Genomic DNA, 24915 nt, shown 5'->3' with positions numbered 1-24915 from the left:
CTGGTACGTAACCCAACCAGAGTAATCCTCATTATCCACATTATATAGATTCCACCTTCCATGAAAAATGGGAATGGATACAGCCTCTGCAATATTATTGTTTTGCAGTATAAATCTTCACGCTCCAGTTTCTCATTTGTTTTGACTGCTGCCTGTGATACTGGAATAATCTCACTGCAATAGCCAAGCAACTTCCCATAGCTACAGTGCTGATGGTGTAGCTGTTGATAATGCCACAAAGCAAGTTTTAGGATCAAGTTGTAAGGCAGTGAGCTTAACACAAACTGTCGCTGAAAGTAATGACCTCCTGTGACCTTCCTAGGACTCTGGGCGGGTTATATCCTGGTTTTTTTACATGACAACGCATTAAAGATAAGTATTAAAAAACAAAAACAAGGTCAATTAAAGTGATAAGAAAAAAACAAGCAAATAAAAATGCAGTAGAGATGGTGTAAACACAATTTAAAAAGCAGAATATACCATATCTGGTTTGAGTGTCCTATTTTAAATTTATGATTTTGTAATAGTTAAGTCTTTATTAGGTTATAGGGTGCTACAGCTACAGTCCAGGCAAGTAAGTTCCATTGAACTTTTAAGCAGACACATAAAGGATTTTGCTGTAAAGGAGATGCATGTCTGGCCCAGATTAAGGGGTTGTATTTGTGGTTGTGGGGAGGGCAAAGTAGTTTGGGGAGTATGGATTTAACTTTACTTCATTTTGCCCACCCACTTTCTGCCTAAGTGCTGAAGGTGGCAAACAGTTGAAAATGATAGCTTAGTGGCCCTCAGGACTTTCTCCAGACCATGTTGCTCAGTGGTCCTTCTCCATACCCTCAACTGCTATTGCCTGGCTAAAACATGTCATTGAATTATTATAATGTTGCTTGTTTGCCTGAATGGAGAGGTGTGCATGTGTGGTGGAGATACAGAGTGGAACTCAACATTGACCAATGTTGAATGTTCTACCTGCACAAGCACATCAGCTTGCCAGATGGCACAATCGTCCCTCCTCTATGTGTGCTGTTCTGGGGGTTTTCCCAACCATCCCCAGAACCAATTTTGCAGGGTGCCAACGGAGGAGAGGAAGGAAGCTCCATTGTGCAAGGATTTGTTAGGTGAATCATGCACACAGAAACCTCTGGCTTTTGTATGGGTGGAATGTAACCTATTGTACAAGTCACATCCATTGCTCTGCCCACTTTTGCCCCTGTCTCCACCTACTTTTGCCTTGGGCCCTGCCCACCCCTAGAGCCAGTGTAGTGTAGTGGTTAAGAGCAGTGGACTCGTAATCTGGTGAACCGGGTTCGATTCCCCGCTCCTCCACATGCAGCTGCTGGGTGACCTTGGGCCAGTCACACTTCTCTGAAGTCTCTCGGCCTCACTCACCTCACAGTTTGTTGTGGGGGAGGGAAGGGAAAGGAGATTGTTAGCCGCTTTGAGACTCCTTAGGGTAGTGATAAAGCGGGATATCAAATCCAAACTCCTCTTCTTCTAGCATGCGGCCCCTGAAGGATGTCAATGATTGAGTGCATCCCCTTGAGATGAAAAGTGTTCCCTTGTTATATGATGAAGATAATGAACTGGATGGGATATTCCCTGCAAAAGACAATACTGCTTCAGTTCTGGGAAGACCCAGAGCATAGTTGAGTCTACCCAGGCTAATGAAGGGGTGGGCCCTCACTGTTTCACCTCCCTGCTCTAGTCAGGTGAAATGGCCAATGGGTGCAGTTTTGTAAGTGGAGGAGGACCCATAGATTGTGATTCTGGGCCTGGCAGATGGTGAAAGCCTTGATGTCTCACCTCTCCCTATTAGGCTACCACTTGGAAGAGCACTGGACTAAGAGAGTAGGAGCAGATGTCTACTTTGTTTATTTGTTTCAGCATTTCCTGGTTCTTTAGCTAATGTTAAGTGCATGAGCCCAGCGCATGAAGCCATGTGTAAACACAACATTTTAATCATTCTGAAACCAAGGGATTAAGACGGGCTAAAAAGCTACAGCTGTTGATCTCTCATAATGACCAATCACAAATTTTATTTCTGCCAAACTGGCTAAAAATTAAAAATAATCCAGTTTCCATTCTGTTGCAACTCCAGTCTTCTCTCGAATAGGGCTTGCCAACTCTACCACAATTGCTAGTGAGGGATCAGTTGTGGACGTACATCCAGTTCTCGCTTACAGCCTCTTAATTTGGACTAAAGCCCTGGAAAAATGAGTGATTTAGCCATGTGACTGAGCCAGCCAGGAAACTTCTCTGTTAAAAAAAATGGCATGAACTAAACTAAAATAGTAGTAAAAATAGCTTATAAAACCACTAAAGTGCCAATATCTTTTTTTTTTAAAGGTTAAATACCTGCTGTGAATTGCAGCTGTTCTGTTTGGCAGAAACACCAGAAATCAAGTTACTTGATTCATATGACCACTGCTGCTTCCTATTTATGTGGTCTTCATAGAATACAGTTTATTATACACAGTGAGAAACAAACAAATTTGGAGACAAGACAAATTTCAACAGAGTTCATTTGCTATAGCAAAACACAAAAGAGGCAAGCCATGTGGCACTTTAAAGACTTACATTTTATTAAGTTTTTGTAGCCCAGAACCCACTGTCCCTATCCAGTATAATTTAAGCTTTACTTTAAAATGACACAGGATGATGAGAACTGAAGTCCAGCAACATCTTCAGTGCCACAGGTTGGGTAAAACAACTGGTTAGGCAAAACAACTCAGGAGAACATTTCTGTAATTTGAGCCCCCCCCCCCCCATGGCAGGGCTCAAGTGAAGTACAAAGGACAAGAGCTTCCAGGCCATAGCTGTCAACCTTCCCTATTTTGCGAGAAATTCCCTTAGTCCAGTGCTGTTTCCCGCTGCTTTCCACTGCTATCCCAGATAGTTAGATATCCCATAGACTGTCCCCGGGACAGGTGAGGCTGCTGGTCCCTTATTTTCGAGGCTGCTGATCCCTTATTTTCAAATCTGAAAGTTGACAGCTATGTTCCAGGCTAACCTCTAGATCAGTGCTTCTCAAACTATCTGATGCGGGCGAAAGACATTCCCCCACCCCACAAAATGTGCCAGGGTCAGTACCATATTTGGTCCTTGAAGCATCCCACCCAACCTGAGCTGTGAGTCACTGCAGACCAGCAGCTAACGGCTTGTGGACCAGCACCAGTTGGTGGACCACCACCTTGACTAGCAATGCTCTAGATGGCATTGAACTCCACTCCTATTAGATTTAACTGATGCAAGTCATGAGTCCCACGAGGGACACAAATGTCTCCCTCTCCCAGGGTTTCAGGTTTTACAACAATCTAGCATCAAACGAGCCATTTGCGCTGCACAGTTTGTAACGCCAACCATATCTGCAACAAGATTTCCCTTTTTTCCACAACCACGAGACCAGCATCAAGTCTTTTTTTATTCTTTTTTTAAAAAAAAAATATTAAAGATTTTCTTGGTTTACAAAAGTACATGCCTTCTCTCTCTCTTTTTTGCGTAAGAAAGTTTTTTTTTTATTCTTATTCTCAAACGGCGGCGGCAGCATAGTTGTCAACTTTCAGATTTAAAAATAAGGGATCAGCAGCATAGCTGTCAACTTTCGGAGTTGAAAATAAGGGATCAGCAGCCTCACCTGTCCCGGAGACAGTCTACGGGATATCTAACAATCTGGGATAGCAGCGGGAAACGGCGCTGAAATAAGGGGATTCCCGCAAAAAAAAGGGAAGGTTGACAGCTATGGGCAGCAGCAGCAGCAGCAGCAGCCGCCGCCGCCGCCGCCATTCTCAGACGGTCCACGCCGAACTACATTTCCCATCATGCTCCATTTCCTCCCGCCCTCTTCCGGTCTCTGCGTTGCCCGGAGCGCGGCTACGCCGGAAGCCGTGAGCAGAGCCTGCGCAGCGCTTTCTTCACAACTTCGTTCTGCGGAGGCCGGCGGGAGCGTGTGCATCAAGGGGTCCCTCAGCTGCTTGGCGGCCATGGCGCTGAACAGGAACCATTCCGAGGGGGGCGGCGTCATTGTCAATAACAGCGAAAGGTGAGCGGGTGCGGCGGCTGTGTGGACGGCACTTGGCCGCTTCTGTTCCCTTACTGCGTTGTGTGTGTGTGTATATATATATATATATATATATATATATGTATGTGTGTGTGTGTGTACAGTGGTACCTCGGGTTACATACTCTTCAGGTTACATACGCTTCAGGTTACAGACTCCGCTAACCCAGAAATATTACCTCAGGTTAAGAACTTTGCTTCAAGATGAGAACAGAAATTGTGCTCCGGCGGCGCGGCAGCAGCAGGAGGCCCCATTAGCTAAAGTGGTGCTTCAGGTTAAGAACAGTTTCAGGTTAAGAACGGACCTCCGGAACGAATTAAGTACTTAACCCGAGGTACCACTGTGTGTGTGTGTGTGTGTGTGTGTGTGTGTATATATATATATATATATGCCGTGTATAGCGCTGCGTCTGATGGGGGTCGCCCCGCCCATGGGCGGGGCAGCAAATGTTTACCTTCCCATTTCGCTCGGTCCTTCCGTCTTTTCTTCCTTTCTCTGGAAATATTAAAACCCTGAATCCTGTTGGGGGATTCGGCCAACGGCACCTTTACTGCTGCTCTCTAGATTAAAGGAAAAAGTTTGCAACTGTTTCCCCAACCCTTTGGACGAGTGGGGTGGGGGGAGGACTAATACATAAACTAGGGCAGCGAGGGGTCCTTGGGAAGCTCGCTAACCCGATGTGTTTTGTCTCTGCTCCAAAGCATACCTGCTAGTTGGAGGTCTGCTACAGTGCCTGAGTACTGAGCTTCCACCCTTGACACAAATCTATAAATCAATGGAGTCTAGGATGGTGTTTTGAAAGCATTTTTGCTCCCAGTGATTTGTGGTGACTATTTCTGTAAATTGGTTTAGGGGAACCTCTAGAAATTCTGTTGGACTTCAACTTCCATTGTCCCTGACTGGGACTGCTGGGAGTTGGGAGTCTTGTCAACGTTGGGAGGGCCGTAGCTTCCTCATCCTTGCTGTCAATTAACCATGCGTTAAGTGAAATAATATTTCCTCTTGTCTATTTTGAACACGCCACAACTTAATCTCGCGGTCCTGAGCCGTTAGCATTTTGAAGGAAGGAGAGACAACACTTTCCCCCCTCTATTTTCACAAGTTCATTAATGTTCCTTCCGAGGTTTCGCAGTTGAGGGTTTGCAGTAGTTTCTCTCTAAGATTCAGGTTCCCTTCTAATTGGGATTGATTGCTAAACCACTCTGAGAATTGTAGCTGTGTGAGAGGAATAAAGGTCTCCTAACAACTTTCAGCAGCTTAACAAATTACAGTTCCCAGGATTTTTTGGAGGAAGTCAGGACTTTTTAAAGTGATGTAGTGCTTTAAATGCATAGTGCAAATGGGACCAATGAATAGTTGGTATCCACAGCCAGGTAGTAGATCCAGGATGCTGGAGGGCAGGAACGCGAGAATATGCAGTTTCATAATATTTGGTTGTTTAGAAAGTTGACATTACCTGTGAGTTCATGGGCATCTAGCAGAAGGCGCTACCCTCTACCACTCTCACGTTTTTGTTCTGCCCTTTTGTAATTAAGTGTCTTGGCTACTCCTCATATCGGATTTCACAACTTTGTCATGTCTGTAGATAAGATTTCAGTGCCTTTGCTCATCTTCTCCAGGCGTGGAAGTAATTAATGCTGAGCTCTAATCTTCCACAGTAGGAAATTAAATTCCAAGGTTGCTGTTGCCTCTTGCTAGTACCAGTTTATGTAATGGGAATACTGCAGAAGGAGCAATCACACTTGGTGCTTCATACACTTCTGCTGTAGGAGTGAATCTATTCTTTAGAAACCCCGAGGTTTAAATTATTAAGGCATAGTATAAAGGGATTACAGCTACAAGTGAAACTAGCAACTGGAAGGCTTACAGATGCCATCTTTGTACTTTACAGTATTGCAGATACATTTTCAAGGAGGTGTTTTCCCCTATTCTCTCCTCACTATTATTTTCCTTCCACCTCCTGCTGCTCCCTGTATTTGTAGCAAAATGCTGTGGGGCAGCAACTGCCTGGCACAGCACAAATATGGATGAAGAGCAGCACTGCACCCTGGAGATGGTAGCACACACACATGGGTATATCAACAATTTCCTCTGTGTATGTTTTTCTTCTTGAAACAGTTGGCAGAGTTTGTTGCAGGGTATATAAATGTGCTGCAGATGGTGGTGGCCAAAGACAATGGGGGGATGGAACAGGACCATATTTGCAGGAGCTGGTGAGATGGTGAAAATTCACCTGCATAGAGCCCTATTATACGATTTATTAAGTGAACATTGCAGAGCAGTTTATACACCATCATCAGTTTCACAGGTTCCTACAATGTTAGAAAATGCTAATGAGAGTACCTCCCCTCTTTCAAACTATATAGTCAAAGTGTTTCCTAACAGTCATGTAGATGAGTAGGGGTCCGGTGGGACCTGAAGTGATCTTTGTGTTCATATTGCATAAACTGGATACAGTGGTACCTCAGGTTAAGTACTTAATTCGTTCCAGAGGTCTGTTCTTAACCTGAAACTGTTCTTAACCTGAAGCATCACTTTAGCTAATGGGACCACCTGCTGCTGCCATGCCACTGGAGCACAATTTCTGTTCTCATCCTGAAGCAAAGTTCTTAACCCGAGGTACTATTTCTGGGTTAGCGGAGTCTGTAACCTGAAGCGTCTGTAACCTGAGGTACCACTGTACACTGAAATGGCTCATAAAATCACCACCACCACAAAAAGCCATGTGGAATTCCCACACTGTATGTAGGCCCTTCTTGATAAGATATTGCTTGTTGGGACATGTAAAATAAGGCATGAACAAAACGTTGCCATTGCAAGTTGAATAGTTCTGGCAGTGTCATGGCCCTGTTCAGGAATTTAGCCAGATCACTGGAGAGCTAAATATGTATAGAATAATGGATGTGTGCTGACTCTGCCTCCCACATTCTCTGCATGCCAGGTGCACCCCCCCGCCCCGACTTTTTAGTGTAAAGGTTTGAATGCAGTTTAGCTGAATGCAGTTAGAAGCCTCTATTAGATCAGGAATCCTGATTGTACGGGATTCCTGATTGTGTGGAAGTTCTTAACCACATTCAGCTGAACATGGTTAGATTCATATGGTTATTTTTGGGGTGGAAGTGGGGTACATCCGATGTGCAGAGTACATTGGCTGTGGGGCCAGTACATGTACCAACCAACAAGGGCTCCTGTGCACACTTAGCCCTCCTGTGTTCAATCTGAACAGCTGAATATGAGTCAAGGATACCAGCTTTGCTGTTGCTATGCCTCTTGTGCTAATTAAATTTTGTGTCAGTTTTGTGTTCACTCTCCTATTTCTTTTTGTTCAACCCAACAGACAATCAGCATGTTTGTACATGTGTTTAGTAACATGGACACATTGCATATGGGTTTCACTTGGTGAATGAGGCTGGGTGATGATCTGAAATTTGTCAAACCCCACGTTATCTAACCTATAGAGAAATCATTACTAAAGAGTGAATCCGTGTACCAAACACCTCTTTTTGTGTGTGTATAGCATCTTGATGACCTACGATCACATTGAAATGACATTCCATGATATGGAACACATGCCGGATGCATTCAAAGGGACCAAGAAAGGCAGTGTCTTCATGACCCCATATCGAGTAAGTTGGCAAACATGTATTTGGTATGTAAAATTCTTAATATGAAGAGTGGAGAATATAGAAACAGACCACATGATTCTTCAGTGCTTGTTTTCCTCTGAAGCTCCATGATGAATTGATGTTTTGAATCCCAGCTAGCTATCTGAAATATCTTTACTTGTAAAGCCAAGCATATTGATGCAAAGAAGTAGGAGGGTTGTATGGAGAGGAGGAGATATGATGGTTATGATGATGGTGATAAATTCAATTTCTTATTTGCCCTTTTCCACATGGTCCCAGGGTGGGGAGGGTGAGTGGCTCCTGTTACTTAGAAGTACCGTGAGAGGTGGATTTTTCCAGGGCTACGCATGTTCACGTAATAAATCCATTAACCTTCTGGGGGGTGCTATGAAAGTTTCTGGAAAGAGGTGAGCAACAATGGCAGGTTGTGTGTGTTTCTGAAATGCATTGCTGCATCGTAGTATCAGTTGAATGAATGGCTAGGCTATTGTTCTAATGAATACATGACCTGTGAAAGTCTTCATTTTGAAAGCCCACTTTAGTTTTTCAGATTTTAGCTTCTAACAGTAAGATGGCTTTTTATTCTGATGCTAAATGTACCTTTTAAAGGAGATGTATTCTTTTTGCCTGCAGGTTATCTTTGTGTCTAAAGGAAAAGATGCAATGCAGTCTTTCATGATGCCCTTTTATTTGATGAAAGAATGTGAGATTAAACAACCAGTTTTTGGAGCAAATTACATCAAGGGGGAAGTGAAAGCAGAGGCAGGAGGTGGGTATCATACCAAAGCCATTGTGTTTGGTGATGCATTCAGTTTCTGACTTGAATTAGAAAGTGAAGAACTAGCAAAGAATTTGGATTCTTATGGACCACATGACAGCTTTATTACCAGCAACAAACTTCTCTGAAGAGCGTAAGAATTGCAGTGCTGGATCTGATGAAACAGCATTTATTCCAGCATTCATCTCCACCACTGGCCTGTCAGATGCTCCAGAATCTGATGATTCTGCACCAGTTTAAACATGGTGGTTTATATTTTTAGCTATGGGTTTTTCTAAATCTGTTTTTAAAACTTTGTGTGCTTGGGGAGCCACTACAGTATCTTCTGCTAGTAAAATCCTTAAGAGTAGTCATGCTTTGTGTCAAAAGATACTGAATATGCATGCATCCTGAACCTTCTGTTAGCCCAGTGCATTTTATTGGAGGACCCCAAGTTGCAGTGTTAAGAGAGTGGATAATTGTATGGGAGCACCCCCTCCCTTCGGCCTTCAGAACTTCCTGTAAAGAATTCACTGAACCCACACATTTCTTCCTGTCCTGTTCTCGTCATTCTTTATCCTAGTCCTTGCCAAAAATATTAGTTCTATGAAAAACCAAATATTGCATTTCTAGAAGTACATGCCTTTTGACCAAACTGCGGGAGGCAGTGGAAGACAGGAGTGCCTGGCGCGCTCTGGTCCATGGGGTCACGAAGAGTCGGACACGACTATACCACTAAACAACAACAGCATCAACAGAAGTTCATTTCCAAACTGCAGTATTGATTATTTTAATCTGTCCAGTTAGGTCTTTAGAGAGAGTTGGGATTACCTTTGCAGAAATGGTTTCTAACTTTACTTGCAAGCAGTTGAGCTCAACTAGGTATGTCGGAAAAGTTCAAAATTCAGTGTGTCAAAACTCTTTTTTGGTAACAAAACTGTAAGGAAAATTTTGTCCCATTCCTTCTCTACCTTTGTACCTCTAATGAAGCAGGATGTCACAGGAAAAAATGAGCTCATGCTCCATTTTGCAGATAATAAAACTAAATCAGCCGAATTATTTTATCTATTTAGCATTCTTAAATGGCTCACAATGAACAGCAGTCCAGGTCCCAGAGGATTTAAGAAAGACAATTGAGCTATAACTTTATCTTGGCTGTAGCCTTATCTCTTTTGCCTATGTAATTCTATTTGTTCATTTCAAACCTCAAACTTAATTCACTAAAAAGCAATTGAGCAGCGTTTGCTTCTGTACAGTATGAGAGAGGCTTTTGACAAAAGTTAGATTAGCAATCTTCCATCCCACTCTGACTTCTGTCATTCTTACAATGTATTAAAAGGTGGCAATTCTAAAGACACTTCCCCAGAATAGTTCCCTTTCATGAATATATTGCCTCTACACATACTTGTGCCTCAAGTTTAATAGACACTTAGTCACATGTAGTGTATTGTCAGCAGTGGCCTGGATGATATACTCTGTTTGTTTCTAAAATGGGAAGTTCTGTTATCATTAATTTTATTTTTTTAAACCAAGGGATCTTTTGTGAGCCTTATGATATACTTCCCATTTAATTTCTTGTCAAATGATTGTAATTCCAGACTGATCTGTGGCTAGCTAGTGAGGGGAGTTGTAGACTCTTTTTAGCAAATTGAATTTGCCCTTGCTGACTCAGAATAAATCTAATCTTGTTGATATTTAAGGTTGGCAGACAGAATTTTGTTGTCCTTTGTTGTCCTTTAACCACATTCTAAGGGATGTGTTTCAAATTCATGTACCTTTCAGTCTTTTGACTCCACTCAGCTTGCAACCTTCTTAAGGACCTAAGATAAGATAAAAGCCAAGTTACGTTTTGCATCCAGAAAATTGCAACTCTACTTTTATGATAAATTACATAAATCAGAGATGGGTGGTTTTTGCTTTTAAACCATTTTTATTACCAGCAAATTTCCAGCTTGATAAAAACAAATATTACAAGTCATTCTTTCATATACAAAAGAATATCAACTCTTCACATCAGAGAAGTGCATTACTTTGTCTCAAGGCAAATTAAAGAGAAACAAATCTTCATGTTTGGATACTGAATAACACTTGCTTTATAGAACAGCCTGATAACAGATAAAGTGGTACCTCTAGTTGCGAACGGGATCCACTCCGGAGGCCTGTTAACAATCTGAAAAGAACGCAACTCGCGTCTGCGCACTCGCGGGTCACGATTTGCCGCTTCTGTGCATGCGCGTGATATCATTTTGCACATATGCGGGTGGCAAAACCCGGAAGTAACCTGTTCCGGTACTTCCAGGTCACCGCGGGACGCAACCTGAAAACGCTCAACCTGAAGCAAACGTAACGTGAGATATGACTGTACTCCCCTTCCATTCTTACAGTTTATTTTACCTTTTCCCTAGGAGGTTGGGAAGGATCCACAACTTTCAAAATGACGTTCTCCGCAGGAGGTGCCATTGAATTTGGACAGCGTATGCTGCAAGTAGCATCTCAAGGTACTCACTGTTTTTTGGTAAAAGAAGCCAGTTCCGCTAAATATAATCTGAATATATTTTGCTGAAAAGAAGGAGTGTGTGTGTGTGTGGGTGGGTGGGTGTTGGAGAGAAAGGCAGAGAGAGAGAAGAGAGAAATTAAAATATAGCTGAGTGATTAAAGTTATTTGAGAAATTCTAAGGGTTTGGGGTAAAATTGAACTTTGACAGTACTTTGATTGAATGGCTTGCTTTGAAAGCTCCTCCTACTAGGAGAGAAAATAACAGCTATTGTAGCTACAGAATCAGTAAAGTAAAAGCCATAGTGAAATAGAGGACGAGATGGTTGGACAGTGTTCTCGAAGCTACCAACATGAGTTTGACCTAATTGTGGGAGGCAGTGGAAGACAGGAGTGCCTGGTGTGCTCTGGTCCATGGGGTCACGAAGAGTCAGACACGACTAAACAACAACAAAGTTGCAGCTTTTCATTGACCCTATTTGCAAAAAACAAAACCACTCTTGGTATTCAGTATCTCAAAGACACTCCATTATGTGTGGCACTAGGCAGGCACAATAGATGCTTTCACACCTGACCTAACCCTTCAAACAGGATTTCTCTCCTCCACCCTAGCTCATTGCCATTAATGATCTGTTGTTCCTTATACCCGCTGATTATCAAAGGACAGTCCAAAGTCCTTCCAACTCCCTAATATGCATTGCTGCCTTTTTCCTCAACATCTTTTTCAGTCAGCCGCTCCTGCTGCTTCCCAATTCTTCCAAATGGCTGATAGTTATGGGACCTGGGTCTCCTTCCATGTCTCCTTCCTTGGCTTATTTGCTCAGTAAAGCATTTCTTCTTGTCATCTTTCCCTCCATCCCCACCTGAGGGGTGCATGAACACTAGGCATCAGGCCAGACAATTTACATTGCTGAATATTTCCTCTTTTCCTACTGCACCAGACTCCTCATGCCAACTGTACAGCGCGTGCTCTGAACTCATTAAGATTTCATGGTGGTGTTGTAAGATATGACAAGCCGTATATTTTATTCCTCTCACCCACTGCAGATTTCTTAACATTATAGTAGTGAGTTTCAAATTTGTTGAAGTTCGTGCCCTATGGTGTTTTTGGCTGGTGTGTTTTTGAAACGGACACTGATCATAATTTCCTTTCCTTTGTTTTGCAGCCTCAAGGGGTGAGGTCCCCAATGGAGCCTATGGTTACTCATACATGCCGAATGGGGGCTATACCTTCCCACCACTTGCTGCCAATGGGATATACCCTACTCCCTCGGGGTATCCATATCCTCCACCACCTCCGGGTGAGTATTGAAAGTGGGAGAGGGAAAATCTAGTTAAATTATTATTTTTAAAAAATTGAAAATGAGAGAAAATAATAGAGCTCATTTGCTTTGTCGTGATTTCTGGCTACTCCCTTGTTAAATGTGGGCCACTTTTGTTTTGCTTGAAAGCACTTACTTTTAATAACTACAGAGTTCCCACAGAAAACTCAGCCTATTCCTAGTACTTTCCATAATGATGAGTGTCTTCAGATGCCATGAGGTAGTTATCATGGCATAAGGTAGTCATCATGCTGTGAAGTAACTTTGAACTTGGCATTTTATCTGCCATAAGTTGCCAGGCACAATACAGAAAAATGGTTTGCTGGTGACAGGGTTGAATCTGACATGCTCTTCCTCTAAGATTCCCTGTTTTTAATGATATCGACTTTGTTTTAAAATATATTGTATCAGCCAGAAGGTATATGGTTTAGTGATGCATTACAAAACTCTCTGCAAACACTTTATTCTTCCTTGGAGCAGAATTGTATCCTGGTCCCCCAATGGATGAAGCCATGGGATACATGCAGCTTCCTCCCCCTCCCTATCCAGGGCCCATGGAACCGCCTGTCAGTGGTCCAGACCTTCCTTCGACTCCAGCAGGTAAGAGAGGTGCCAGGATGGCTGCATCACATATCCTCTGAACAGTGACATATCTGTAAAGGGCCTTCAAGCCTGGATTCAGCAGGATTCACTAGACTTTAAAGCAGCCTGAATAATGTTTATTTAGCTTCTCCTAAAAGGGGGGGTGGGGTTGTGTTTTGGTGAGCAAAACTTTAAAGGGCATCTTTCTAAAAATGGTACAGTTGAGGTTTCATGTTAAACATCATGTTCTAACTCCAGAGCTAGCACAATCTGTTTACAAAGAAATGATTGTTTCCTCGCTGCCAACTTTGCAAATGCAATTAATGCAATAAGGGAAAATAGAGGTTTTCTTCTACATTTTGGGTCATCAGGAAAGGGATAAAAACACAGCAGCTGCTCCATCAGACAAGCCAGGCAAGGATTGAACTTTGTTTACCATAGCAACGACATAGAATAACATGGATATAATAACAGCACTAGCTTTGCTTATTTGGTGTCACTGTGTAATACAGATTAAACAAGAACTACACACAGAGAGAGAAGGTTTTGTAGGAATTTTTGAGGGCTAAAAAAGATGCAGATCTGTGTCACCACTGAAGAGTTGCAAAATGGCAGAGAGCGCTTAGTTTACAGTGACAGGTGGGAGGCAGTTACTTAAACCTTTTATTTCCCACTGTGTTCATCCCTGTAATCCCCCTTTCTCCCTCCTCCTCCACCAACACTTCCATCTCCTGTCAAATGCTTCAGAATCCAGGCTGGGAAACAAGCTTGTTGGGGGAAGAATTTAGCATTGCACTTCTGGCCTGCCACTCCTCTACTTCAAATTGCACCCTCCTTCTGCCACTTTGCAGCTGTTTGGCAATGATTCAACTTTCCAAACTGGAATCTGTCGCAAATTTCTCGTTTGGCTCTTAGGACAGAACTGCTGTTATACAATCACAGATCTTGCAGCAGATTCTTACAGTGGGTCTGAGTTTGATGCTTGGCGATCGGTAATTTACCAAAAAAAAAAAGCAGTTTACAAAAAGAACCAAACAATAAGATGATAAGTTAGAGCAGTTAAAAACAAATATTTAAAACATCAACAAATAAAAATCAATGAATGGCAAACTAAAAACAGATTAAACAAGCACCAGCATTCTATATAGATGGCTAGGCTTATCTAAACAAAAAATGTATTTATCAGGCACTGAAAAGAGGAAGTGAAGGTGCCTGACGTCACTAGGCAGGGAGCCTCACCTGAGATGCTGCAATTGCAAATGCTGATCCTACCTAACCCATGATGTTTTTCTTCCAGCTGAAGCGAAGGCTGCAGAAGCTGCTGCAAGTGCTTATTACAACCCAGGCAACCCACACAACGTCTACATGCCAATGGTATGCTTTGCACCTGCATGTCATTGCAGTCTTAGAAAGGAAGGGAAGATTGGGCACAAAGTATTCCATCTTGCTCTTGGCATCTCTTCCAGCCATATTGTACTGTTAGTAAATAAGACAAATTAATGTGGGTGCAGCAGTCAAAGAGCAGGAGAGGGTGAGGGATGCATTGAGGATTTTGTGAAATAGATCCTGGTGGCAAAAAAAGAGCAGGACTTGTTTCCCACTGTAGGGCAGCCTTCTCTGATGTGGTTCCCTCCAGCAGTTTTGGACGACAACTCGCATCACCCTTGACCAATAACTATTAATCCTGGCTGGGGCTGATACAGTACTCCAGCATCACCTGGAAGGTGCTAGGTTGGCAAAGGTTCTTTGGTTCAATACAAGAAATGTCCGTGTAAATTCAAGAAGACATTTCATATATTCTCATAGCTCATTAATCACTTGAATAGTACTCTTGATGCAAAAAGCACTTTGCAGTCTTCATAGCACTCCTTAGTGAATTTATTGTAGAGCAGAGGTTGTTTTGGAGTTTGCAAGCTTAACAATATGTATTTACCTCAGGACTGGGAAACTTGGGGGGGGGGGCACGTGCCAGTGGTGAATGGAGCTACAGCCAAAAGCGAGTACCAGGGGAGAGACAAATTGCTGTTGCCAGAAGTCTGACCTGATTGCTTACAGGGGGCTCCCCACTCTTCCTTCTTTTGTGCAGCCTGTTTCAGCTCCACCCCCTGCATCCTAATAAAATTTGGCCACATACAGCCCTCAGGCCACAGGTTCACCAACCTTGATTTACATATTTGAGTGCTCTGAAGTAGTAAATTGGATTGCTCCTTCACGGTTGGCATTGTTTACGAGGTAATGAACTGAAGTTAATTCACACAATCTCTCTCCCTTTCTCTCATTTTAGGACCAGCCTCCTCCTCCTCCTTACTTTCCTCCAGAGGACAAGAAAACCCAGTAAACAGCCACCATACACTGCTTCATTTTTGCCACTTGGCTAAATGTTGATTAGGGATATGACAATGGTAAGGACCATTTAACCTCCCTCTCGTACACGTAACTCCCACAAACAGCAGTGGTAGATACGTGCGGCATTAGAAAAGAGATCTAACATTTTCCTGGATTGTTACATATAGAACTAAAAATATATTGTTTTCTTTTGTATGGTTCTTTCTCCATGTTGATGATACAATGGAGAAAGAGTTTTGTTCTTCCTCTCCCATCCCATCTTTCAACTGTCCTGGAGAATGTTCCTTCCTGAACAAAGACCACTTAAACCGAAAACTTAACCAACAGCTATTGAATTAGATAGGTGTTGACACTCTGACTGTGTTGACCAGCTCTTTCGTGGTGACACTTCGGAAGAAAATCAACTTTGTGATCTACTAGACAATCCTTAGTTGCATGAACCCCCGCTATGTTGCGACCAAGGAAGTGCACTGATCTATTGACAAGATCATCTGGTTCTATTTGGACACTGGACTCTTCTGCCATTTCTTCCGCAAGATGCATGTATGGTGGAATGTATGCATCGTCTTTTAATTTTGAACATTCCTGTTGAGTCACTTATACATCTTGGTCCTTTTCTTTCATACAACAACAACAACAAAACATTGGCTGCAAAGTTCTGGCAGTAAAGCATCATACCTCTATGGTAAACTTGATAATTTATTTGACCATGCGGTTTGATCAGTTACCTAAACACTAATTCCATCTTAGCAGCTGAAAGCATTTCTAGGGAAGAAGATGGCTTGTATTTTGATCTATTTATTTAATTAGTTTTGTTTGATTTTATTTATTTGTTTTTTATCCCTAGCATTCTGAGCATGCTATAATCTGAGGCAAAGCAATTCCCCTTTGGTTGCTTATGCTCAAAATCCATTAATTCAACTCAAAGAGGTAGAGAAAGATCACCTTCTGGACTGGGGATAACTTAGATGATGTCTAAACTAACAGAAGGGGAAATAAGAAAAGCCTCTTGGAGTTTTCTGCATCTTCTGTTTCCTCTCTGAGGCAGAATATTAGCAATTGGTTTTGAATAGCAGTGGCCCTTTGATGCACGGAGCATAGCAGACTCCCAAAGATCTCAGAAACCCATTTACTGGAATATTTGGAATTTGACAGAGCTGTATGACCCAGCATGTATGTGTTACCAGAAATCTGTTTCATTAGCATCACTTGTGACTTACACCAGAATAAAATCAGAATCTGATTTGTACAAAAATCTTCCCTCTTTCCCTGTAATCTGTGACGCAGAGGAAGTGCTTCAAATCATGGCTCTCTCAAATGCTAACTAACTGAGCCCATGCAGAAAACCTGGGGCATCTGTTCACAATTGCTTTAATCATGGGTATCTGGCAGTGTTTGAGACCACCCTAGTTAACTCCAGCTTTGTGCACATTGCGACACTGTTCCACTTAGCAAGGGATGCCAACTGCTTCCTGTTGTCATTGCTGCAGAGATGTCCCAAGGAAAAACACAGGTAGTATCTGTGGCCAAAATTATAGCAAAGTAGGATGGCTTAACTGCATGCCTCTGCAGTGCTTGATTTGTGCTCCCCTGACTTAGCTGTCTGTTTCGTTTTGAATAACATTCCTGACCTTGTGATTTATGCCAGGGGGTGGAAGTGCAAACTTGTTTAGTCTTTAAAATGTCTCTATTTGCATTTATTGCAGTTACTGCACTAAGCTGCAAAACTGAGTGACAGCCAAGTGGATGAGAATCTTGAGTTTCTGCAGGAATCAAATTTAGTTTGTGTGCTTTTTTGAATAGTGGGAAAGGTGTCTCCTGCAGGAGCTCAAAAAACACCCTGTACTAATGAAGCTTGCTGAGATACTAGGTGTGTGATGCCCCAGATAGGCAAAGCCCATTTCTGGAGTCCTTAGTTTGAATTTTCAAATGCTTTCTAGCTGACAAGTGATGTTAATGCGTGTGCACGCCCCCTTCCCATCTAATGCACTGACTTTTTTCTAGAATTGCTATTTAAACTGCAGTGATGTAAAGAAATGATTATTTAAAGAATTGTATTTTGGGGAAGTTCTATCGATACCTTATGGATGTGAAGTGGGTCTTCTGAATGCAAGGCCGACTTTTTATTTGCTCAAGACTGTGAAGTAAAGATAACTTACAACAACTCTCTGTGGCTCATTGTGACTGCATATTTGGGTGGGCAGCTGTTTTGCTGTGGTGAAATTGCCTTCACAGGCTTTCAGATGGAAGAGTCATTTTACAAATAAAGCCTGGGTTGCTTGTGCAGGGTGATTCTCTTTCTGTGTCTTCCACTGATTTCTGTCACAACTGAAACGGAGTTAGTTTATTCCATCAGACCTTGTTTAAATAAATTGCATGGTTTTAGATATTCTTGCAGAAGCCAGCTAAAAAAGAATTTGCATAAATGTATTCACAACTCAAGTGGAACACAATAAAGTGTATGATTTTTTCTGGATTTGCTTAACTATTTCACTGGGTGTCTTTTAACTTGGACTGTCAACAAACCTTCTACCATAGAGATATCAAGCACTCCCAAGTTAATTCCCCTGTCAAAGTCTCTCAGCACACAGAGTGCTCTTCTCCCTGAACACTCCTGTTCTGAATCAGATGGTTCTTGTGCCCTTATGTGTGTTTATTTCACTCCTCCACCATAAGATTGATGCAAACCACAACAGAGGTTCAAAGGAACAGATGAGGTGAGGAGGAGAGGAAAGGCAGAAGAGGGAGTGGTGGATCAAAATGGACCCTGAAGTTGCCACCTTCCTCACTCTCCAAACTTTTCTGTGAAATGCTTTATTACATTTGTAACCTGCCGTTCATACAAGAGGTGGAGAGACTACACCTTACAAGAAATATGGTGCTGCTGTTTTCAGTGGCAAGTCCCCCAAATAGACACACATAATGTGTCCAGTGTCATTGTACTATGTGCTTTCCCCCACCAGTGCTCTGTGTCGCTGGCTGGTATGGGTAGGGAAATTCACGAAAAAAAGGATGGTGGGGCATGGGCAGGTTTTAGTACATGCTACAGAGGGGAAACACTCCTGACTGCTTCAAATTATACAACAGCCACCCCATGGGAGTTGTCAGTAACACTTCCACGTGGCAGCTCTGTGGTGGCGGTTATGAAATGACCTTCAAGTTCCCTTCAGAGGAAGGGAAGAGTTCCTGTTAATCGCTCATGAAAAAATGCACAATTTGGCCCATGAAGCTCTTGCATGAAAAATCTAGAGTAGAATCTCTAGCACACCTTTTGCTCCTCCTGGTAGGAGGCACCTTGTGGGACTCCCAACCTACCATACTAGCGCTGGTAACTTCAGACTGTTTCTCCCTGAAACAAGTTCAAGGAATCCATGAAGTCTGCTCTCACCTCTCATCACCTTCGCCCTCAGGTAGATGGAGTAAGCAGAGCCACACCTGAAGAGATGGATATCCGCTTGATATTGCAGTCATTTGTTGAAACAGTTTATATGCCATTAACCACAATTGTCTCTAAGCAAATTACAGGGGTACAATACAAAAAGTAAAAATCAGAAGTATAAAATCAAACCACTAAAAATGCTTGATGCAATAAAGAAATCTTCAGCAGGAGATAGAAATTCAGTAGGGCAGGGTCCTGTCTGATATCAGCTAGAAAGGAATTCTGTAAAATTTGGCTTGCAACACTAAACACACAGCGCCTGGTGGGTAAGGCTACTAAGAGTGACTGGCCCAAAGACCTCCATGATCGGGGAGGGATATAAAGAGTTAATGCAATGATGGCATTGATGGCAATGTCTGTTTCTGGGGGTCTATTATTCAATAATATGTGACTGGAAGATGACATAGTCGTCTCAGTGATAATGAAAAATGATCAAAGATAATTTGATAATTTGCACAATTCTGGAACTGTTATTTACACACACACACACCATGGACATTTTGCCAGTGGATGCTGGTCCACTAAGGCATAATCCTGCCAGGAGAACGCCAAGCAATTAAAAAGCCCTCCAAAATCTGAAAGCCACAATTTCCTGTCTCACATACACTTTTTATTTCTCACAGGAGTTCTGCAAACATTTCTGTCAGTCAGGTCTGTGCAGCCCTCAGCCTAATCCCAAAACCCAGCTGTAGCAAAGAAGGCCTTCCCATGTATCTAAGCAGGAAAACTCTACAAGTGATCAGACAGGCAGGCCTCAAATGAAGGCTTCCACTCCATCTGCTATGCGGCCTAACCATCATTTATAACAGTATTGACCTATTAGGGATGCCTTGAAGAGCAGTCTGAGCATGCTCAGAGCTGTTTTCTTGAAAGAAAGCAAAGCACATTCTTCGTAGTTCACCAGAAGGGTATGCTTGCTAGCTTGAGCAGCTTTTTAAATGAAGAATAATTGTTAAGGTGAACAGTGTGTGTAAGTATATTTCATTAATATCCATTCTCAAATAATTTGCCTTCATTTATGTGAATGGGAGGAGAAATGGTGGGTGGTTTCTATGTGTGTTGCAACCTTCAACACTGTGTTGTTGGGACAATAGGGTTTCTGGGTGTGTCTCTAGATTTGAGAGAAGTATAGAGTTTTGCATTCAAACAGGATGTGTGGTGGTCTTCTGTGAGAACAGGGTGCTGGACTAGATAGGATATTCAGCAGGAAATTCAACTGTGGCGATTATGCAATATATTACGTATATAAAGGTTGCTTGTGGAATTGCCTTATTAAATACAGACAGAAGTTCCGTAATGGTGAGGCAGGTGCACTCTGTACATGCTCACACTATTTATTTTGAGGCTTATATCCTTTAGGCCAAATTCTATATCCTGTGCTAAGGTTTGTTAGGAGGAGTTGGTAGTGCTAATAGTCAAAGCCCTTAGTCTACATCACACCCTGATTGGGTAGAATATTGCCTGCACATTTTTCTTCTCAGTAAAGTCAATTGGCAAAAGCCTCCCTATTTTCATACCTTTAAAAATAAGTGCACCAGAGGATGTGGAGACTTAGCATAAAAATCCTCCTTTCTGTCACTGGCTTATTGTGTGGTGCTGAGAACATTAATCTTGTATTCTTTCATTTAATGGGCTAGCCAACCAGCCATGAAATGAAACAATAATCAAGAAGCACTTCAGAGACTAGTAAATATTATTCTATAAGATTTCAGCCATTACTGAGAATGATGCAGACGACAAAGTGGGTTTTAGCCTCCAATAGCTTATGCCATAATGAATTTGTTAGTCTTTAAGGGGCTAGTACTGTTTTTGTTGTTTTTGCTGAAACTGGCAAACTTAAAATGCAATTCAGAAAAGTATGGCGGTGCAGAGGATGGTTCAGATGAGAACTCAGTGTGCAGCATCTTTATGTAGTACAGAATTATCAGTTGCATCCTGCCCATACACCCCACAGAGACTAGCTTGTCTTAGAAGACAGCCACACACTGGACTTGCCACAGATTTACATGTAAAGTCCAGGGTTTGTAGGCCTGAATATGCTTAATGTGTGTCCCGGATTCTTTTTTCCCTTTTATACTAAGACTGTTCAACAGTGGAACAGACTCACATAAGTCTGTGGTAGACTGTACTTCCTTGGAGGTTTTTAAGCAGAGGTTGGATGGCCACCTGTCATGGATGCTCTAGCTGAGATTCCTGCATTGCAGGGGGTTGGACTAGATGACCCTTGGGTCCCTTCAAACCCTAAAATTCTATGATTCTGTGTTTCCAAACTAGCCCCCTCTCCACCATTTCAAAATAAGGGGCAGACAAACTAGACGGGGACATTTATTTTCGTTTATCAGTATTATGTTTAAATCCATTCCACCTTTCCTCCAAGAGGTTGAAGGTGACATTCATGGGTTTCCTCTTTCCCCATGTTATCCTCATAGCAACCCTGTGAGAGACAGCAGCTGGGCCAAGGTCACACACTGAGTTTCATGGCCAATTTTAACCCTGGTCTGCCAGGTCCTAATCCACTTAAATTCCCTCCACCTTATTCCACATTCTGGAAAAAAGATAGAGAAGTAGATAAGCAGGGGATATAGGCATAGCCGGGGTGTGTGTGTGCAGGGGGGGGTAGCTACCCCCCATCAAGTAAATAAATAAAAATAATTAATTGACCAATTGCATCACAGGTAGCTCGATTCTGCCACCCCCCAACAAAATTCCTGCCCACCCCCAACATAAATCCTGGCTACAACCATGGCAGGGGAATAATGGTTTCTCATAGGTCAGACAAAAATTATGGGGTTCTTTGTTTACAGTCCTGTGTGGCACCTTTAAGGCTAACCAATTTAGGCTGCAATCCTGTTCCTACTTATCACGGAGCAATCCCTATGGAATTCAGTGGGGTTTACGCCTGATTAATACAGTGATACCTCGGGTTAAGAACGTAATTCGTTCTGAAGGTCTGTTCCTAACCTGAAACTGTTCTTAACCTAAGGTACCACTTTAGCTAATGGGGCCTCCCGCTGCCTCCACGCAATTTCTGTTCTCATCCTGAAGCAAAGTTCTTAACCCAAGGTACTATCTTTGGGTTAGTTGAGTCTGTAACCTGAAGCATCTGTAACCCGAGGTACCACTGTATATAGCTTCGTTGGCATGAACGCACACTCAAAATTGTGACAGCAGGGAACTCTTCAGAACCAAAGTAATACACTTTTCAGTTTGGTTAGGTGCTGTTTGTAAAATTGCAATGCATAAGCATCCACAGTAGCTTTGCAATGGAAGAGGATGGGGAGAAAACCAGAACAACTTGGTCACACACACCTGTGACCACTCACTGGCCACGCCCCCCCATGACCTCCTAGCAGCCCCACCTGGTCTAGTGGGTGCCAGCTGCTGCTGCTGCATGTTGCTGTGTCCACTCCATCCACAACCTCAGGGGATTTATCAGCGCTGTAGTGCTGCCTGCGTTCCTGCCCAGTGCTGTCTTGCCCATGGGTTTACAATGCAGTGAGTCAGTCCAGCGCGTCAGCTGTTAAAGCAGTTTCCTGCATGAGAAGCAAAGGCACACCTGGCAGAAGAATCTGTGTGAGAAGAAGAAGAAGAGGTGAGTTATGGCCTCCCCGTAGCACTGTTGCAAGCCCACCCACCTGGTCTTTATCTGGTTCGGCATTGCCGGTAAGCTCTCTTCCAAAAAAGGAATGCGTTGATAAGTCTGAGAGATGTTACACAGAAAAATGCTACTTGCAGGAAAGAATTCAAGGCAGAGCAGGGTGGGGCAAGCTTCGGCTTGGGGGTTGTATTTCAGATAGTGCTGTAAGAGTTTCACTAGCAATGGCACCCCAAATAACTGCCTGAGGGAGAAAAATCTGAATGCTGCCCCCCTCCCATTTTACTAATAACGTTATGATAATTTAATTACAACCTACTGGCCTTTCATGGAACTCCAAGTTTTGCTATTTGCTATCTTATTTTGCTAGCAATTTAGCTTTCAACATGCCATTTTATAGAGATCTAGTCGACAAAAATTAGTTGCGCAATTCAGGCTAAAATGCTGCAAAACAGGCTCATTACAGAATTTGTTTTGTGGTACCTCGGGTTAAGTACTTAATTCATTCCGGAGGTCTGTACTTAACCTGAAACTGTTCTTAACCTGAAGCACCACTTTAGCTAATGGGGCCTCCTGCTGCTGCCGCGCCACCAGAGCACAATTTCTGTTCTCAACCTGAAGCAAAGTTCTTAACCTGAAGCACTATTTCTGGGTTAGCAGAGTCTGTAACCTGAAGCATATGTAACCTGAAGCGTATGTAACCTGAGGTACCACTGTACCTTAATGGACTGTTACTGAGTTCTTACTGGTCAAATCTTTGTCCCAGGCACCTGGCCCAAAGTTGCAGAGGAAGGTGACCATGATGTTAAAGGGTCTGACTATTAAGCCTTATGGTTGAGGGAGTTGGGTACGTTTAGCCTGGAAAAGAGGAGAATCAGACGAGATATGATAGCCATCTTCAGATATCTCAAGGGCTGTCACATGGAAGATGGAACAAGCTTGTTTTTTTCTGCTCTGGAGGGTAGGACCTATCCTAAAACAATGCATTCAAGTTACAAGAAAGGGGATTCCAACTAAACATCATGGAAGAACTTTCTGACAGTAAGAGCTGTTCAACAGTTGAACCGTCTCCCTCGGGAGGTGGTGGATTCTTGTTCCTTGAAGGTTTCTAAGCAGAGGTTGGATGGCCCTCTGTCATGGGTGCTTTAGTTGAGATTCCTGCATTGCAGGGGGTTGGACTAGATGACCCTTGGGGTCTCTTCCAACTCTACAATTCAATGATTCTGTTTTAATTTTAGGTGGAGTTGGTGGTTATGGAATACCCTGAGTACGATTATTTGCTCAACTAAATGATATTTCTAGTGGATTTCACCAATCCAAACTTTGAAAATACATGATACACCCACTTTTGTATAAACCAGCCTTCTCTCTGCTACTGTTTGTTAGACATTGCCTAGTAAATAGTTCAGTTTCTGGTGTGATTATTGATTCTTCATATTGAAGTGTTGAGTTAGGAATGTCTGATTGTTACACACAGAGACCACATATGTACAGACTGTATTATTTTTTCTCTTCGATGTGACATTTCTTCTTGGCTAGTGTTTTTCTACAAAACCGGGTTATACCCAAGGGCCGCTGTCATTACAGTTGTCATCTTTATATTTCCTGACAGAGGCTGTGTGCCTATAACAGCTTCCTTACAGGTAGAAATGAAACTCTCAAATACTTTTCTGTCAGCTAGCCGCAAAGACAAAGAAACCTTTTTGAAAATGTGTGTGTCAGGCGGCTGTTTGAGAAGTAGTCTAAAGGTCACATCATTAGCTCTTCAAATCATGAATAAAAACTACAGCCCTCATATATGTTTGCCAGTTGTCCAGAAAACTAACCTGTGCGTAGTTAAACTGTGGAACTCGCTCCACCCACAGTGGTTCTCAACCTGTGGGTCCCCAGATGTTGTTGGACTACAACTCCCATCATCCCTGAGCTCTGGCCTTGCTAGCTAGGGGTGATGGGAGTTGTAGTTCAATAACATCTGGGGACCCACAGGTTGAAAAAGGCTGCTCCACAGGAAGCATTGATGGCTACCATCACTTGAATGACTTTAAAAGAGGATTTGACAAATTCCTGGGGATAAAGCTACTAGGCATTATGACTATTCTCTTCCTTCATGGTCAGTGGCAGTAATACTTCTGAGTACCTGTTGCTGGAAACTGCAGGTGGGGAGAGTGGTCATGTGCTCTGGTTCTGGTTGCAGGTTTCCAGCAGGTATCTGAGTGGCCACTTGAGAACAGGATGCCAGCCTGATCCAGCAGGCTTTTCTTATGTTCTTCGCCTGATCTGCTCTTGTGCCAGTATACACTGGATGTGCAGAAATCAGCAGGTGAGGCTTTTCATGGCATGGAGAGGAACGTTATCATTTGTGTTAAATGTCTAAAGATCAAGCTGTTTATCCATCTAGCTCACTATTAGTTACTCTACTTGTGACAGGCAGTAGCTCTGCATGGTTTTGAAAATGAGAGTCCTTCCTATCACCAGTTACCAGATCCTTTTTAACTGGAGATGCCCAAGATTGTACATGCAAACAGTGACGTAGCATGGGTTGCCAGTGCCCTGGGGGGCGTCGGAGAGAGGGAAGTGCACGGAGTATGCATGCACATTCAGTGGCATCCGCGTCAACCAGGAGATCATTGTTTCCTTCAAATACAGCAGGGGTGGCCAACTCCCAAGAGACTGTGATCTACTCACAGAGTTAAAAACTGG

General features: G+C 42.8%; 2 protein-coding genes across 3 annotated transcripts in view; both read left to right on the top strand.

Annotated features, from left to right (window-relative positions):
* Positions 1-3876: 3876 nt before the first annotated feature.
* Positions 3877-17657, top strand: WBP2 (WW domain binding protein 2). Its single transcript, XM_080994049.1, has 8 exons — positions 3877-4036; positions 7572-7680; positions 8314-8449; positions 10843-10935; positions 12098-12232; positions 12734-12853; positions 14133-14209; positions 15120-17657. Exons 1-8 carry the CDS (start codon positions 3978-3980, stop codon positions 15171-15173), a joined length of 783 nt encoding a protein of 260 aa, XP_080850175.1. The 5' UTR covers positions 3877-3977; the 3' UTR covers positions 15174-17657.
* Positions 17658-19504: 1847 nt separating this feature from the next.
* UNC13D (unc-13 homolog D) overlaps positions 19505-24915 on the top strand; it is a 73305-nt gene continuing 67894 nt past the window's right edge. Inside the window, exon 1 of one of the 2 annotated variants that reach the window (XM_080993641.1) lies at positions 19505-19590. The gene's annotated coding sequence lies outside the window, so the exon portion shown is untranslated. Of the gene's footprint in view, positions 19591-24428; positions 24536-24915 lie in introns of those variants that run through there. The other variant, XM_080993642.1, reaches the window with a different exon arrangement.

Source organism: Podarcis pityusensis (genome assembly GCF_964106645.2).
Source record: "Podarcis pityusensis genome assembly, chromosome: 2".
NCBI classification, from domain to species: Eukaryota; Metazoa; Chordata; class Lepidosauria; order Squamata; family Lacertidae; genus Podarcis; species Podarcis pityusensis.
Note: the sequence above shows the minus strand (reverse complement) of the source record. Positions and strands in the feature narration are given on the sequence as shown.

Excerpts from the sequence above, each read along its gene's own strand:
- WBP2 (XM_080994049.1), top strand. The coding sequence starts at position 3,978 with ATGGCGCTGAACAGGAACCATTCCGAGGGGGGCGGCGTCATTGTCAAT. Across the intron at positions 8,450-10,842 it reads AGTGAAAGCAGAGGCAGGAG|GAGGTTGGGAAGGATCCACA; the intron begins GTGGGTATCATA and ends CCTTTTCCCTAG. Across the intron at positions 10,936-12,097 it reads GCTGCAAGTAGCATCTCAAG|CCTCAAGGGGTGAGGTCCCC; the intron begins GTACTCACTGTT and ends TTTGTTTTGCAG.